General features: G+C 35.8%; 1 protein-coding gene across 1 annotated transcript in view; it reads right to left on the bottom strand.

The window, feature by feature from the left end:
• Positions 1–18071, bottom strand: part of ARFGEF3 (ARFGEF family member 3) — a 400722-nt gene that overhangs the window by 320495 nt on the left and 62156 nt on the right. Inside the window, exon 5 of the mRNA XM_053710627.1 lies at positions 8560–8628. Within this exon, the coding sequence (XP_053566602.1) occupies positions 8560–8628 (69 nt within the window). The remainder of the gene's footprint in view (positions 1–8559; positions 8629–18071) is intronic.

Genomic DNA, 18071 nt, shown 5'->3' with positions numbered 1-18071 from the left:
TCATTCAATATATTTTCTAACAACTGTAAATGTGTTTTATTAAATTAACATTGGATTTTGTTTCAATTTCCTGAGAAATGCAAACCCAATTGTTTGAATCATTTTAAAAGAAAGAAAAAGCATTTATTTATATAAAAATAAATAAATAAAACCAAAAAACAGACTACAGATTTAGGTTATAATCTCACTCAAATTTTAAATAGTTTGTATTCTGTATTACCTACTCAAGAAATACGTATATGTTATTTTTTTTTTTATACATTCTAAGGCCACCTATGGAGGACCCAGTGATGTATGGGAGTAAAATAAAATAAGGAGAAAGGAACAGTGGAATATACAAAATATTTGATTTAAAGGGTCATGGACTCAAATATTGTATATTGTGCTTAAAGGGACAGTAAATACCTTGTAATTACAAAAAAAATCTGTTGTGTTGCTATAGAATAACATATCAGCCAAGTCTTAATGTTTTTTAAAAACATTCTTTTTACTGCAAATATTTTTCAGTAGCCAAACTGCACTCAGCATTTGCCTTATTTGGAAGAGCCAATCTGGGCTTTGGTTTGTAGACAACAAAGCTAACCACTGTTGTAAAGTTAGTAAACATATTTTTCTTTGCAATTATGGATATATTTGTATTATAGTTATAGGATTGAGAAGTCAGGGTGCATTTCAAGCCCTGAGAGTTAGAAATTGCTCTACTATTAGAGCTTACATGAAAAAGGTCCAAAATAAATAATACAAATATATTGCAAAGTTGTTTTATTACATGTAACTAAACATTTCATATACAAATCTGAGTGTTTACTGTCCCTTTAAAGATGTATAAAACAGTCTTTTTCACTGTTGTAATAAAAAAGCAATAAACATAGGGTTAACTTAACAGTAATAATTGCAATATGTAATATTCATAATTTTAAAAGGATTTAACCTGTTATTTATTTATTTACTCACTTTGCACAAGGTCAATTACTTCCTCTCACAGCCCCCAAAGAAGACTGTGGTCTCTGCAGGGAGGCAAAGGAGTAGATTTTCCCTTAATGTGGTTGCTAGAAGACACCTGCTCTAGCTGCAGTCAGTTTATTCCCCATGCTTAGTAGAGGACTTTAGCATCAACAATCATGTGACAGTAGAACTTAAGTTCTATAATATCAGCTTTCATCTCACAGTGACTACACTGAGAATTTCAAAGTGCTCATTTTGGAAGAAAACAAGTAAGTTGTTTGCTGTGTTAACACAATCTATTTCTTTTTATGTTTACTTAAGGAGCACTGTTTCATATCACTTTTAAATTAAAATTATTAACGTCACAGAAACATATTTTTTTGTTAAAATAACAAAAACTCATAAATTCCTAAGCAAAATACTGTTGTGTCTCCATCAGGCTAAATGTGGTCCTGTTGAAAATAGGTGGCAAAAAAACATAATTTATGTAAGAACTTACCTGATAAATTCATTTCTTTCATATTAGCAAGAGTCCATGAGCTAGTGACGTATGGGATATACATTCCTACCAGGAGGGGCAAAGTTTCCCAAACCTCAAAATGCCTACAAATACACCCCTCACCACACCCACAAATCAGTTTAACGAATAGCCAAGAAGTGGGGTGATAAGAAAAAAGTGCGAAAGCATAAAAAATAAGGAATTGGAATAATTGTGCTTTATACAAAAAAATCATAACCACCACAAAAAGGGTGGGCCTCATGGACTCTTGCTAATATGAAAGAAATGAATTTATCAGGTAAGTTCTTACATAAATTATGTTTTCTTTCATGTAATTAGCAAGAGTCCATGAGCTAGTGACGTATGGGATAATGACTACCCAAGATGTGGATCTTTCCACGCAAGAGTCACTAGAGAGGGAGGGATAAAATAAAGACAGCCAATTCCGCTGAAAATAATCCACACCCAAAATAAAGTTTAAATTTTATAATGAAAAAAACTGAAAACATAAGCAGAAGATTCAAACTGAAACAGCTGCCTGAAGTACTTTTCTACCAAAAACAGCTTCAGAAGAAGAAAACACATCAAAATGGTAGAATTTAGTAAAAGTATGCAAAGAAGACCAAGTTGCTGCTTTGCAAATCTGATCAACCGAAGCTTCATTCCTAAACGCCCAGGAAGTAGAAACTGACCTAGTAGAATGAGCTGTAATCCTTTGAGGCGGAGTTTTACCCGACTCGACATAAGCATGATGAATTAAAGATTTCAACCAAGATGCCAAAGAAATGGCAGAGGCCTTCTGACCTTTCCTAGAACCGGAAAAGATAACAAATAGACTAGAAGTCTTTCGGAAATTCTTAGTAGCTTCAACATAATATTTCAAAGCTCTAACTACATCCAAAGAATGCAACGATTTCTCCTTAGAATTCTTAGGATTAGGACATAATGAAGGAACCACAATTTCTCTACTAATGTTGTTGGAATTCACAACCATAGGTAAAAATTCAAAAGAAGTTCGCAACACCGGCTTATCCTGATGAAAAATCAGAAAAGGAGACTCACAAGAAAGAGCAGATAATTCAGAAACTCTTCTGGCAGAAGAGATGGCAAAAAGGAACAAAACTTTCCAAGAAAGTAATTTAATGTCCAATGAATGCATAGGTTCAAACGGAGGAGCTTGAAGAGCCCCCAGAACCAAATTCAAACTCCAAGGAGGAGAAATTGACTTAATGACAGGTTTTATACGAACCAAAGCTTGTACAAAACAATGAATATCAGGAAGATTAGCAATCTTTCTGTGAAAAAGAACAGAAAGAGCAGAGATTTGTCCTTTCAAGGAACTTGCAGACAAACCTTTCTCCAAACCATCCTGAAGAAACTGTAAAATTCTCGGAATTCTAAAAGAATGCCAGGAAAAATGATGAGAAAGACACCAAGAAATATAAGTCTTCCAGACTCTATAATATATCTCCCTAGATACAGATTTACGAGCCTGTAACATAGTATTAATCACAGAGTCAGAGAAACCTCTTTGACTAAGAATCAAGCGTTCAATCTCCATACCTTTAAATTTAAGGATTTGAGATCCTGATGGAAAAAAGGACCTTGCGACAGAAGGTCTGGTCTTAACGGAAGAGTCCACGGTTGGCAAGAGGCCATCCGGACAAGATCCGCATACCAAAACCTGGAGATCACTCTTGGAAGAAGAACTAGAGGCGGAAAGATATAAGCAGGATGATACTTCCAAGGAAGTGACAATGCATCCACTGCTTCCGCTTGAGGATCCCTGGATCTGGACAGATACCTGGGAAGTTTCTTGTTTAGATGAGAGGCCATCAGATCTATTTCTGGAAGTCCCCACATTTGAACAATCTGAAGAAATACCTCTGGGTGAAGAGACCATTCGCCCGGATGCAACGTTTGGCGACTGAGATAATCCGCTTCCCAATTGTCTATACCTGGGATATGAACCGCAGAAACTAGACAGGAGCTGGATTCCGCCCAAACCAGAATTCGAAATACTTCTTTCATAGCTAGAGGACTGTGAGTCCCACCTTGATGATTGATGTAAGCCACAGATGTGACATTGTCTGTCTGAAAACAAATGAACGATTCTCTCTTTAGAAGAGGCCAAGACTGAAGAGCTCTGAAAATTGCACGGAGTTCCAAAATATTGATTGGTAATCTCACCTCCTGAGATTCCCAAACCCCTTGTGCCGTCAGAGACCCCCACACAGCTCCCCAACCTGTAAGACTTGCATCTGTTGAAATTACAGTCCAGGTCGGAAGAACAAAAGAAGCCCCCTGAACTAAACGATGGTGATCTGTCCACCACATCAGAGAGTGTCGTACAATCGGTTTTAAAGATATTAATTGAGATATCTTCGTGTAATCCCTGCACCATTGGTTCAGCATACAGAGCTGAAGAGGTCGCATGTGAAAACGAGCAAAGGGGATCGCGTCCGATGCAGCAGTCATAAGACCTAGAATTTCCATGCATAAGGCTACCGAAAGGAATGATTGTGACTGAAGGTTTCGACAAGCTGATATCAATTTTAGACGTCTCTTGTCTGTCAAAGATAGAGTCATGGACACTGAATCTATCTGGAAACCCAAAAAGGTTACCCTTGTCTGAGGAATCAATGAACTTTTTAGTAAATTGATCCTCCAACCATGATCTTGCAAAAACAACACAAGTCGATTCGTATGAGATTCTGCTAAATGTGAAGTCTGAGCAAGTACCAAGATATCGTCCAAATAAGGAAATACCACAATACCCTGTTCTCTGATTACAGACAGAAGGGCACCGAGAACCTTTGTAAAAATTCTTAGAGCTGTTGCTAGGCCAAACGGCAGAGCCACAAACTGGTAATGCTTGTCTAGGAAAGAGAATCTCAGAAACTGATAGTGATCTGGATGAATCGGAATATGCAGATATGCATCCTGTAAATCTATTGTAGACATATAATGCCCTTGCTGAACAAAAGGCAGGATAGTCCTTACAGTTACCATTTTGAATGTTGGTATCCTTACATAACGATTCAATATTTTTAGATCCAGAACTGGTCTGAAGGAATTCTCCTTCTTTGGTACAATGAAGAGATTTGAATAAAACCCCAGCCCCTGTTCCAGAACTGGAACTGGCATAATTACTCCAGCCAACTCTAGATCTGAAACAAATTTCAGAAATGCTTGAGCCTTCGCTGGATTTACTGGGACACGGGAAAGAAAAAATCTCTTTGCAGGAGGTCTTATCTTGAAACCAATTCTGTACCCTTCTGAAACAATGTTCTGAATCCAAAGATTGTGAACGGAATTGATCCAAATTTCTTTGAAAAAACGTAATCTGCCCCCTACCAGCTGAGCTGGAATGAGGGCCGCACCTTCATGTGGACTTAGGAGCTGGCTTTGATTTTCTAAAAGGCTTGGATTTATTCCAGACTGGAGATGGTTTCCAAACTGATACCGCTCCTGAGGATGAAGGATCAGGCTTTTGTTCCTTGTTGTGACGAAAGGAACGAAAACGATTATTTGACCTGAATTTACCTTTAGACTTTTTATCCTGAGGTAAAAAAGTTCCTTTCCCTCCAGTAACAGTTGAGATAATAGAATCCAACTGAGAACCAAATAATTTATTACCCTGGAAAGAAAGGGAAAGCAAAGTAGACTTAGAAGACATATCAGCATTCCAAGTTTTAAGCCATAAAGCTCTTCTAGCTAAAATAGCTAGAGACATATACCTGACATCAACTCTAATGATATCAAAGATGGCATCACAAATAAAATTATTAGCATGTTGAAGCAGAATAATAATGCTATGAGAATTATGATCTGTAACTTGTTGCGCTAAAGCTTCCAACCAAAAAGTTGAAGCTGCAGCAACATCCGCTAAAGATATAGCAGGTCTAAGAAGATTACCTGAACACAAATAAGCTTTTCTTAGAAAGGATTCAATTTTCCTATCTAAAGGATCCTTAAAGGAAGTACCATCTGCTGTAGGAATAGTAGTACGCTTAGCAAGAGTAGAGACAGCCCCATCAACCTTAGGGATTTTGTCCCAAAACTCTAATCTGTCAGATGGCACAGGATATAATTGCTTAAAACGTTTAGAAGGAGTAAATGAATTACCCAAATTATTCCATTCCCTGGAAATTACTTCAGAAATAGCACCAGGAACAGGAAAAACTTCTGGAATAACTACAGGAGATTTAAAAACCTTATCTAAACGTTTAGATTTAGTATCAAGAGGACCAGAATCCTCAATTTCTAATGCAATTAGGACTTCTTTAAGTAAAGAACGAATAAATTCCATTTTAAATAAATATGAAGATTTATCAGCATCAACCTCTGAGACAGAATCCTCTGAACCAGAAGAACCACTATCAGAATCAGAATGATGATGTTCATTTAAAAATTCATCTGAACAATGAGAAGTTTTAAAAGACTTTTTATGTTTACTAGAAGGAGGAATAACAGACATAGCCTTCATAATGGATTTAGAAACAAAATCTCTTATGTTATCAGGAACACTCTGAGTATTAGATGTTGACGGAACAGCAACAGGTAATGGAACTTTACTAAAGGAAATATTATCTGCATTAACAAGTTTGTCATGACATTCAATACAAACAACAGCTGGAGGAACAGCTACCAAAAGTTTACAGCAGATACACTTAGCTTTGGCAGTTCCAGCACCAGGCAGCGATTTTCCAGAAGTATCTTCTGACTCAGTTGCAACGTGGGACATCTTGCAATATGTAATAGAAAAAACAACATATAAAGCAAAATTAACCAAATTCCTTAAATGACAGTTTCAGGAATGGGAAAAAATGCCAGTGAACAAGCTTCTAGCAACCAGAAGCAATAAATAATGAGACTTAAATAATGTGGAGACGAAAGTGACGCCCATATTTTTTTAGCGCCAAATAAGACGCCCACATTATTTGGCGCCTAAATGCTTTTGGCGCCAAAAATGACGCCACATCCGGAACGCCGACACTTTTGGCGCAAAAGAACGTCAAAAAATGACGCAACTTCCGGCGACACGTATGACGCCAGAAACAGAAAAAAAAATTGCGCCAAAAAAGTCAGCGCCAAGAATGACGCAATAAAATGAAGCATTTTCAGCCCAAGCGAGCCTAACAGCCCACAGGGAAAAAGTCAAATTTTAAGGTAAGAAAAAAATGATTCAAATGCATTATCCCAAATATGAAACTGACTGTCTGAAAATAAGGAATGTTGAACATCCTGAGTCAAGGCAAATAAATGTTTGAATACATATATTTAGAACTTTATAAAAAAGTGCCCAACCATAGCTTAGAGTGTCACAGAAAATAAGACTTACTTACCCCAGGACACTCATCTACATGTTGTAGAAAGCCAAACCAGTACTGAAACGAAAATCAGTAGAGGTAATGGTATATATATAAGAGTATATCGTCGATCTGAAAAGGGAGGTAAGAGATGAATCTCTACGACCGATAACAGAGAACCTATGAAATAGACCCCGTAGAAGGAGATCATTGAATTCAAATAGGCAATACTCTCCTCACATCCCTCTGACATTCACTGCACGCTGAGAGGAAAACCGGGCTCCAACCTGCTGCGGAGCGCATATCAACGTAGAATCTAGCACAAACTTACTTCACCACCTCCATAGGAGGCAAAGTTTGTAAAACTGATTTGTGGGTGTGGTGAGGGGTGTATTTGTAGGCATTTTGAGGTTTGGGAAACTTTGCCCCTCCTGGTAGGAATGTATATCCCATACGTCACTAGCTCATGGACTCTTGCTAATTACATGAAAGAAAATATGCTAATAGCTGCCTAGATTAAGCAAAATGGGATATGTTGACCTGACCATGAATTAATTTTAATTCTAAAACATTTTTTAAATTAATATAGTCTTAACAAATTTTCCTTGGAAGATTGTTCCTCTCCCCCAACAAAGCTGTGGAAGTTGCCTGATATCAACAACTAAGATTCTAGAATCTAGAACAACTTAGAAATGCAATAGCCTTACAGAGAGATACATTTGCTTTCATTTTAATTTAAATTTAGTTTTTATTTGTTTAAACAAACCTTTCATATTTTAATTGCTGTTTTTTTCATATGAATTATAGATTTTTTTATTTTTTCAGTAAAGGACCAGTAAATACAGTAGATTTGCATAATCAACAAATGCATGATAAAAGGACAATGCAGTAGAAATTAGGGCTAGATTTATGAAGCTGAGACGGACAGGGGTACATATACACGCCCCTGTCCGCTGCAGCTCGCCTCTGGTGGGGCGAATTTCTCCCGGAGGAATTTACCATTGCACACGAGCGCTATTTTGCGTTCGCGTGCAATCCCACCCCCTTCCCGCGCACAGCCAAATCACGCGCAGGCAGGAGCTGTCAATCTCCCCGGTCAGACCAGATTGCGTAGATTGAATTTCGGTCTGATGACAGCTGCTTGTTAAATACGGCAAGCGGGTTCTCTTGTGAGAACCTGCAGTCGTAGGGGCTCAAAGGCTGGCGAAAGCCTTTGATAAATTGACCCCTTAGTCTGAACTTCAAATAAATAGTAGATTTTTTTCTAACAAATTTCAGTTATGTCTATTTCCACTCCTCCTGCATCATGTGACAGCCATTAGCCAATCACAAATGCATTTTTGTATATTCTGTGATTTCTTGCACATGTTCAGTATGACTCAAAAAGTGTAAATATAAAAAGATTGTGCACTTTGTTAATGGTCTTAAATTGGAAAGTTGTTTAATATTGTGTGCTCTATCTGAATCAAGAAAGATTAGTTTGACTTGAGTGTCCCTTTAAATCTTTTTTGATCATCATTGTCAGAAAAATAAGCTGCTCACAATCACATGCAATGTATGGCTTCACAGAGATATGGATTGATGGGAATTTAACACTTTAAATAAAATAAAAATTTTGTTTTCAGAATTCCTTTAAGGTCAAGCAAAATTAACAAGCTACACAGATTTATTGCAGTTATGGGGTCAAGCAAATACGGTACATGTGTGTTTTAATAAGACATTTGTTACAGATAAATTCCATTACTTACCAAAGGTCACAATTATCAAAAAATAAAGGCAAACATACCATATACTTCAGCTTACCTCAGCAATTTTTAGCACTGAACTTCCGTTTAGCTCAAATGTTGATGTATAAGTGATGCACAGCAAAACCTTTAATTAGAAAATAAATACTATTAGAATATTTGTAAGTCAATATACTTTTATGCAGGTAAATAGAAAAATAAGTCCAGAGGCGGTTTCCAAGTATATATAAAAAAACAAACTTTTATTCGAAAAAGTTTAAAAACAAATGGTTTCAAAAAAGTACAATGTTAGACGGTGGTGCCCCAGTCTAACGCGTTTCAGCCGTTCTGGCCGTACTCATAGACTGCTGGGGTACACCGTACTTACAGATCTTATATACAGGTGCAGAGTATGTGATTAATTACATCAACCAATTAAAAACAAAGATTGCTAACAGGCACTTAAAATGTTTTTAACTCTGTCATGACGATCATTAGAAAACTGTTTTGTAAAAACAGTGGTGGCAAATTACAGTTATTCAAATTAGCCACTGATAACCACTTGTTTTTGTGTGTATATAACTAAATTATGTAACCCTTGTATGTCTAATTCATGTGGTGTTTCCTTAGTAATGGCACTTCATGAACTTTAATGTGATATTAATTTTAATACCAAAATTTGTATATGTTCAATTATGAGTGTCCCTTTAAATCTAAGTGTTTTGTGATTATAACAATATACTGTTGGTATAGGTATTGTGTTTATGACCATACTTGTGCTAATGAACTAAACTATGTTTTTATATAAATGTGAATATATGTGAATATAATTATGTAATCAAATTTGTTGATATTCACTATTATATTTTTAGATTAGTCTGATGTAGATAGAATATCATTTGTCTTTAGCTTGTCAATTGTGAAGAAGAATCAAACAAGACAAAAATATTTACAACAGGACAAATAAATATTCACAACAAGACAAATAAAGATTCATACAGCTCTCAAAGTTGTCACCCTTCTTTATAACTTATTTTATTGCCAAAAATTAACCAGATCAAACCTGGAATTAAAGCCTAGAGGCATTTTTGTTTTCAAACACCAAATCCAATACACCTCTATCTTACTTAAGACTTTGTCTAAATATCCTCCTCTAGGTGACAATGATACTTTTTCTCTACAATTGTCCACTTAAGAGTATCGGTGCTCCTTGTGTGTTTTTCAATGAAGTGTTTGGTGATAGGTAACAGTTTGTCTTCTCGTTTTTTACTTGATTCAGTATCTACTGTGATACTGGAAATGTGTTCCCTTACACGTGATCTTGTTTCTCTTAAAGTTTTTCCTATGTATTGTAAATTACACTGTGTGCATTCTATAAGATATACTACTCCCTTGGTCCTACAGTTTACACAAGTATTTATATCGTAATTTTTGCCTGTAACCACAGATGTAAAAGTTTTGCCTATTTTTGCATGTTTGCAAGCTATGCAGTCTTTAAAGCTACATTTGTGTAGCCCCTTCACTTCTAGCCAAGAAGATTGTTTAGTTATTTTGTTAGGTACAGATGGAGAAATAATGTTCCCTAGTGTTCTACCTCTACGATAAATGAATTTTACTTGTTTCTGTAAGTTAATGTCAAAACAATCTTCTGCAGTGAGCATTGGTAAATGTTTCTTAATGATGTCACATACTTTGTAGAATTGATTTGAGTATCGTGTTATAAGTTGTATATTGAAATCTTCCCTTTGTGTGGATTCTCTTCTTATAGTTGTTTTGTTCTGTAATAATATTTCTCTATCTAATTCTGACACAGATAGTTTGGCATTTTTGATAACTTTGTTGTTATAACCTCTCTCTCTAAGATCTTTATCTAATTTTGTGGCTTCCTCTTCATAGATTTTATTATCAGTGCAATTCCTCTGTCCCTTTGCTATGGCCTTAAATCTGTGTGATGGATGGTTACTTTTAGCATGTAATAGTGAATTTTTGGAGATCTTCTTTTTATATATTCTTGTTTCTGTCCTCGATTCTAATACATTACCTATTAAGGTAAGATCTAGATAATTTATTTCACTGTCGTGTACCTCATTCGTGAATTTAATCACTTCATCTGAAGTTTTTACATAATGTAAGAAATGTTCCAAAGCAGTCATATCTCCCTTCCACACAATTAGCAAATCGTCAATATACCTCTTGTATAAAGAGATATTATGTTTTGAAGGGGTTCCCATCTCCATAGATGCAGCACAGCTCCCACCAACCCATGAAAAGGTTGGCATAGGAGGGGGCAAACTTAGCCCCCATAGCTGTGCCGCATCCCCTAACAAAAATAATTATGCGTCAGTAAAAATTCAATTATCTTGATCACATATTCCTGGAAATTGTGACTGAGGTTGCTCCTGTGTGAGAGGAAGAATTTTACTGCTTGTAAACCTTTGTCATGAGGTATGCAACTGTAGAGCGATACAACATCAAGTGTAACCCACTTGTGTAAATTTGTTCACTCAATACTTGTATCAGTTGTTTTGAATCCCTAAGATAACTCGCTAGCTCCAAGACCAAGGGTTGTAAGATTGAATCCACCCATTCTGATATTGGCTCTAATAGAGAGCCAATACCAGAAACAATTGGTTGTCCTGTGACATTTTCCAGGCTTTTATGCACTTTTGGGAATATATGAAAAATGGGAGTCTGCGGATGAGTCACCACAAGAAAATCGTAAGTTTGTCTATCTATGAATCCTTGGAACAAACCCTCATCTAAGAGGTGTGACAGTTGGTGCTTGAACATGTGTAGTGGATTATCAGATAGTCTAATGTATGTGTCAGTATCAGTAATTTGTCTCAAAAATTCTCTATCGAAATCTGTGCGGTTTAGGACAACTACACTGCCTCCCTTATCTGATTGACGTATTACTATTTTTGTATTGTTCTCCAGTTCCCTCAAGGCCGTATTTTCACCCACCGTGAGGTTATGTTTCTGTTGATATGAATCATCAGTGACTTTGGCGTGTAAGATTTCTAAGTCTTTCACTATTCTTTCTTGGAAAAGTTCAAGTATCCCTCCTCTGGAATTAATGGGATAAAAGGTGGAGTCTGGTCTATATCCTTTATGTGTTGTCTTTATAGTTTGTGAATTAGGGATTTCTTGACTCTGCAATGTTAACAAAGTTTCCCTAGTGCATGCATCTGCATGGTACTTGTGTCAATATCACCGCAACTATTACAATAATGTTTTCGTAATGTCAATTTTCTGACCATCCTGTTGATGTCAATTATTGTATTGAACAGATTAAATGATGTACTGGGTACAAAATTGAGACCATAATTGAGAACTTTTGTTAGTTTGATATCTGAGAGATTAATGACTATATTGTTCTCTGTATACTCTAATCTTTCTTGGTTCTCAGAGCATATCTGTTCTCTTGTGAGTGTATCTGAGTTTTTGTTTTTCCTCTCCCTCCCTGTGGGTGTGATAACCCTGGGGGGGGGGGGGTTAGTATCGTTGTTGGTACTAAAAAACCTGCCTCAAATTTGCTTCTAGCTCCTTCTTGTGTTTTTTCGTTATTTGCAATGACATTTAAAGCATATTTATTATGTGTTTTCTTCTTAACTGAGGTCGGGTCCACGGATGCACTATTAGTCTCTTGACTTGAAGTTGGTTCAGTTAATGCAACTGCTGTATCTGGTTCATTATCACCACTATTGTCATCCGTGGACTCGGCCTCTGTATCTGAAAAAGTTACAGTTTTTTTATTAGTACCAGTGTTTTGATTGTTAGAATGTTTCCCTTTTCTTTTAAAGAATCTCCTGTTGTTGTTTCGGTAAAAGTTAAACCTCTCTTTTCTCTGCCAAATGTGTATATTATTTGTTTGGTAATCTGTCCAATCTCTGAGAAATTTGTGTTTAGCTTGTACTATTTCTCCCGTGGATTTCTCTATTATGTCAGATAATATTTTGTCACATGAGGGATTTTCGGGTATACTTTGAAATTTACAAAGATGTTTTTGTAAAGCGGTGATTTTGTTACTGATGTCTATCAACAGTCTGTCTTTAAATGAAATGATCTTAAATATCAATCTGAAAGAACATTCATCTAAAATTACATTCCATTCCTCTTTAAATGTAGTGTCCTCTACCTCAAATGTGGGAAATTTGTTGATACGTAAGCCCCTGGGTATCATTTTTAGATTTACATATTTTTCTAGTGTCCACTTATCATATTTAAGTTTTTCTGCCTTTATCATAAGTACCTCTATTCTGGAAAATAATTCAGGTAAATCTAGGTCAGAATCGTCTATTGAGAAAATTGTATCAAAATTTCTATTACATATGTCATTAGGATTTCTCATTGAATAAAACAATGTTTGTTGTGTATCTATTGTTACAATCTCTGTTGACAAATTTTAAGCATCCATATTGTATGTGTTTCCACAATCCTCTACCTAAGATTTACTATACCAGCAAGAATCAATTTTACAATGTGCATATATCGCTTCTTAAGGTTCGTTTTTTATTTTATTTTGTGACCATTTAATTGTGATGGAAAGCTGTTACAGAAAATCTGAACAGTAGTAAATATATGCACAGTGAAGAAATGATGGCTCTTGCTGTAATGTGTATAGAGCATTCCCCTTTTGCTTCTATATATCAAAAATGTATACACTACAAATCAGTAATGTACAAATCTAGAGTGGAAAATCAATCACACAATACTTGTAAAAACTAGGACAACTGTAGGATTATAGAGGTAATTTGAATGAAAGTCAATATACTTTTATGTACATATATAATGCTGCTATGTGGCCGTGACATGCACTTTAGGCAGTTAATGTGAAAGTAAAGTTTACTCTGTTGCTAACCGTAATTTAATTTTAGATGTAAAATCAATAGGACTTTCATTCATGAAATTGTTGTTACTTGGTTTAAACCTAAAGTTTTACCTTTAATAAAGTCGTTTTTTGCCGTCGCTAAAAACAACCCGTTTTTTCCACTTATTATTTTCTTCCTGATGACATTTTAATGTGGGCCAATTGAAATTCTGTCCGTTAGGCGGCCGTGAAGCAACGTCATCGCCCTATTCTTTTATCTGCGCATGCGTTACACATACTATCTTTTCTTTTGGTTTCAATGCGCATGGCCGATTCGCGCATGCGCAGAACATTTTTCCCTCAGTGATCATATACCTCATCTGTGCTATTTCAATACGGATAGCGGAGGTCAGAAATGATGCTGCTTCTCTCTTTCAGAAATCGCATTGTAATGAATGAATACAATATTGTTATTCATTCATTACTATGTTGCGAAGAAGATAAACGCATAACGGTGCTTGGGAAAGCGCATCTCTGATACGTATGGAGCGGGTGGGACCGCTCTATACGTAAACAGTCAAAATTATAGGAAGTAGAAGATGGGAGGAGTCAGGAGCAGAACGGAACAACAATAATGTAATCAAAATATTAACTAAATCAATAATTTTATTTTAAAAAAATATAGCGGTTTGGTAATTAGACATAAAGACAATACAGTAGTGTGTTCTAAAGGTAGAAAAAATACTTTCACTTTAAGGAACACATGAGTGAACAATTTATGGGACATTAAAAAAGGTTCAATTTATGGCTATTATCAAATCTACCGATTTCTCTTGGTAGCTTTTGTTGAAATGTATATCTTTTCTATAAGGGCACATTGAGACAGATGTATTAAGCATTATATGGCATCGGTGCTTACATCACTGTTAGTAACAAGGTTATACATTGCTGCAAACTGAAGCCATGTAGTGGTCATGATATAAGCATGCTTTTAAGCCTACCTAGGTATTCTGTCATGATAGCAAAAGAGCTAGGTTTCAACAAAGGATAACAAGAAATGAAAAAAGAGAGAAGAAATAAGCTGAAGCATTTTTAAAATTTGCTTTCTCCCTCTGAATCATTAAACTTTAATTTTGACTTCTGCTTTCGTCTAAAAGCTAAAATATGGGAGAAATGGATGTGCTTGTGGCTTATTGTTTCAAAAACTCATACAAATAAGAAGTTTACTGTTTCCCATTAAAGGACGGTCTACTCGAGACCTTTGTAGCCTTGCTGAAGGCACTGCAATATAGACCTTATTATGTCTCATGTATGCTGAATTCCAAATGGTTTTATCATTTATTTCCTGATCATTGTTTATTCTGAGGAATTTCTATTGAGATCCCATTTCTTGAATCAAATCCCCATCATCTATGAGCTGATGACAATTATGTTCTGAACTAGTGACGCCAATTCTCAGGTTCTGAAAAAGTGTATTATACATCTCATTATCTCTTCATCCTTTTAAAAAATGCCCCTGAAAAGAGTGTAAAAAAAGCAAAAAGAAATAAACTAATATTCTCTCTAGTTAACTATTGTGTATTGCAGGAAAATCCAAATTTGTATATTTATGTTAATTTTTTTTAAGTTAAGGAAGGTCGAACATTTTGGAAGATTTATTTCAAATTTAGAAATTACATGTGTCTTCCTCAAAGATGTGAATATGTGCATATCAGCCCTAGGTATTTTACTGTACGCTTAGATACTTTCATTCTGATGTGCTAGTCTTTTTTTAAGGTTGCCTTATAAAGTTGAATTGGCACACACACTATATATAAATATATATAATTGTATGTTTTTTGCTGATTTACCCCTAAAATTTGTTAATATTACACGCAAAAAATATTAGTCATAAGTACTTTTTAAATCTGTCTTTTCTAGGTATTTACTAACGGCCAGATTACGAGTTTTGCGTTAGGAGCTATGCGGTGCTAACAAGCAGTTTTGTCTCACCGCTCACTTACCTGCAGCGCATTATATTTATTAACCCCTAATCTCCCTCCCACAATGTCACCGCGACCTACCTACACTTATTGATCCCTAATCTGCCGCCCCCAACATCGCCCCACTATATTAAATTTATTAACTAAACCTAAACCTAAGTCTAACCCTAACACCCCCTAACTTAAATATAATTTAAATAAATCTAAATAAAATTACTATCATTAACTACATTATTCCTATTTTAAACTAAATACTTACCTATAAAATAAACCCTAAGCTAGCTACAATATATCTAATAGTTACATTGTAGCTAGCTTAGGGTTTATTTTTATTTTACAGGCAAGTTTGTATTTATTTTAACTAGGTAGAATAGTTATTAAATAGTTATTAACTATTTAATAACTACCTAGCTAAAATAAATACAAATGTACCTGTAAAATAAAACCTAACCTAAGTTACATTAACACCTAACCTTACACTACAATTAAATAAATTACCTACATTAAATACAATTACATAAATTATATTAAATTAGCTAAATCACAAAAAAACACTAAATTACAGAAAATAAAAAACAAATTACAGATCTTTAGACTAATTACACCACAATAAAAAAGCCCCCCCAAAATAAAAAAAACCCTAGCCTAAATTAAACTACCAATAGCCCTTAAAAGGGCCTTTTGCGGGGCATTGCCCCAAAGAAATCAGCTCTTTTTCCTGCAAAAAAAAATTACAAACACCCCCCCAACAGTAAAACCTACCACCCACACAACCAAATCCCCCAAATAAAATACTAACTAAAAACAAACTAAGCTCCCCATTGCCCTGAAAAGGGCATTTGTATGGGCATTGCCCTTAAAAGAGCATTTAGCTCTATTGCGGCCCAAAGTCCCTAATCTAAAAAATAAATCCACCCAATACACCCTTAAAAAAATCCCCCGAAGATTCACTCACAGGGAGAAGTCTTCATCCAAGCGGCAAGATGTCCTCAACGAAGCCAGCAGAAGTGGTCCTCCAGATGGGCAGAAGTGGTCCTCCAGACGGGCAGAAGTCTTTATCCGACGCGGAGCATCCTCTTCTTCTGACGGCTTCTTCGTAATGAATATCACTTTAAGAATTCTATCAGCCAATCGGAATCAAGGTAGAAAAAAATCCTATTGGTTGATGCAGTCAGCCAATAGGATTGAGCTGGCATTCTATTGGCTGTTCCAATCAGCCAATAGAATGCAAGCTCAATCCTATTGGCTGATTGGATCAGCCAATAGGATTGAAGTTCAATCCTATTGGCTGATTGCATCAGCCAATAGGATTTTTTCTACCTTAATTCCGATTGGCTGATAGAATTCTATCAGCCAATCGGAATCTAAGGGACGCCATCTTGGATGACGTCACTTAAAGTGATATTCATCACGAAGAAGCCGTCAGAAGAAGAGGATGCTCTGCGTCGGATGTCTTGAAGATGGACCCGCTTCGCACCAGAAGGATAAAGATAGAAGATGCCGTCTGGATGAAGACTTCTGCCCGTCTGGAGGACCACTTCTGCCCGTCTGGAGGACCACTTCTGCCGGCTTCGTTGAGGACATCTTGCCGCTTGGATGAAGACTTCTCCCGGTAAGTGAATCTTCGGGGGTTAGTGTTAGGATTTTTTTAAGGGTGTATTGGGTGGGTTCATTTTTTAGATTAGGGACTTTGGGCCGCAATAGAGCTAAATGCCCTTTTAAGGGCAATGCCCATACAAATGCCCTTTTTAGGGCAATGGGGAGCTTAGTTTTTTTTAGTTAGTATTTTATTTGGGGGTTTGGTTGTGTGGGTGGTGGGTTTTACTGTTGGGGGGTGTTTGTATTTTTTTTTACAGGAAAAAGAGCTGATTTCTTTGGGGCAATGCCCCGCAAAAGGCCCTTTTAAGGGATATTGGTAGTTTAGTTTAGGCTAGGGATTTTTTTATTTTGGGGGGGCTTTTTTATTTTGATAGGGCTATTAGATTAGGTGTAATTAGTTTAAAGATCTGTAATTAGTTTTTTATTTTCTGTAATTTTGTGTTTTTTTTGTGATTTAGCTAATTTAATTTAATTTATTTAATTGAATTTAATGTAGGGAATTTATTTTATTATAATATAGGGTTAGGTGTTATTGTAACTTAGGTTAGGTTTTATTTTACAGGTAAATTTGTATTTATTTTAGCTAGGTAGTTATTAAATAGTTAATAACTATTTAGTAACTATTCTACCTAGTTAAAATAAATACAAACTTGCCTGTAAAATAAAAATAAACCCTAAGATAGATACAATATCACTATTAGTTATATTGTAGCTAGTTTAGGGTTTATTTTATAGGTAAGTATTTAGTTTTAAATAGGAATAATTTAGTTTATGATAGTAATTTTATTTAGATTTATTTTAATTATATTTAAGTTAGGGGGTGTTAGGGTTAGACTTAGGTTTAGGGGTTAATACATTTAATATAGTGGCGGTGACGTTGGGGGCGGAAGATTAGGGGTTAATAAATATAATGTAGGTGGCGGCGATGTTAGGGGCGGCAGATTAGGGGTTAATAATATTTAACTAGTGTTTGCGAGGCAGGAGTGCGGCGGTTCAGGGGTTAATATGTTTATTATAGTGGCGGCGATGTCCGGAGCAGCAGATCAGGGGTTAAAATTTTTATTTTAGTGTTCGTGATGCGGGAGGGCTTCGGTTTAGGGGTTAATAGGTAGTTTATGGGTGTTAGTGTACTTCTTAGCACTTTAGTTATAAGTTTTATGCTACGGCGTTGTAGTGTAAAACTCATAACTACTGACTTTA

The sequence above is a fragment of the Bombina bombina genome, chromosome 4 (genome assembly GCF_027579735.1).
Source record: "Bombina bombina isolate aBomBom1 chromosome 4, aBomBom1.pri, whole genome shotgun sequence".
Classification (NCBI taxonomy): Eukaryota; Metazoa; Chordata; class Amphibia; order Anura; family Bombinatoridae; genus Bombina; species Bombina bombina.
This window is presented reverse-complemented; position numbering and strand designations above follow the sequence as displayed.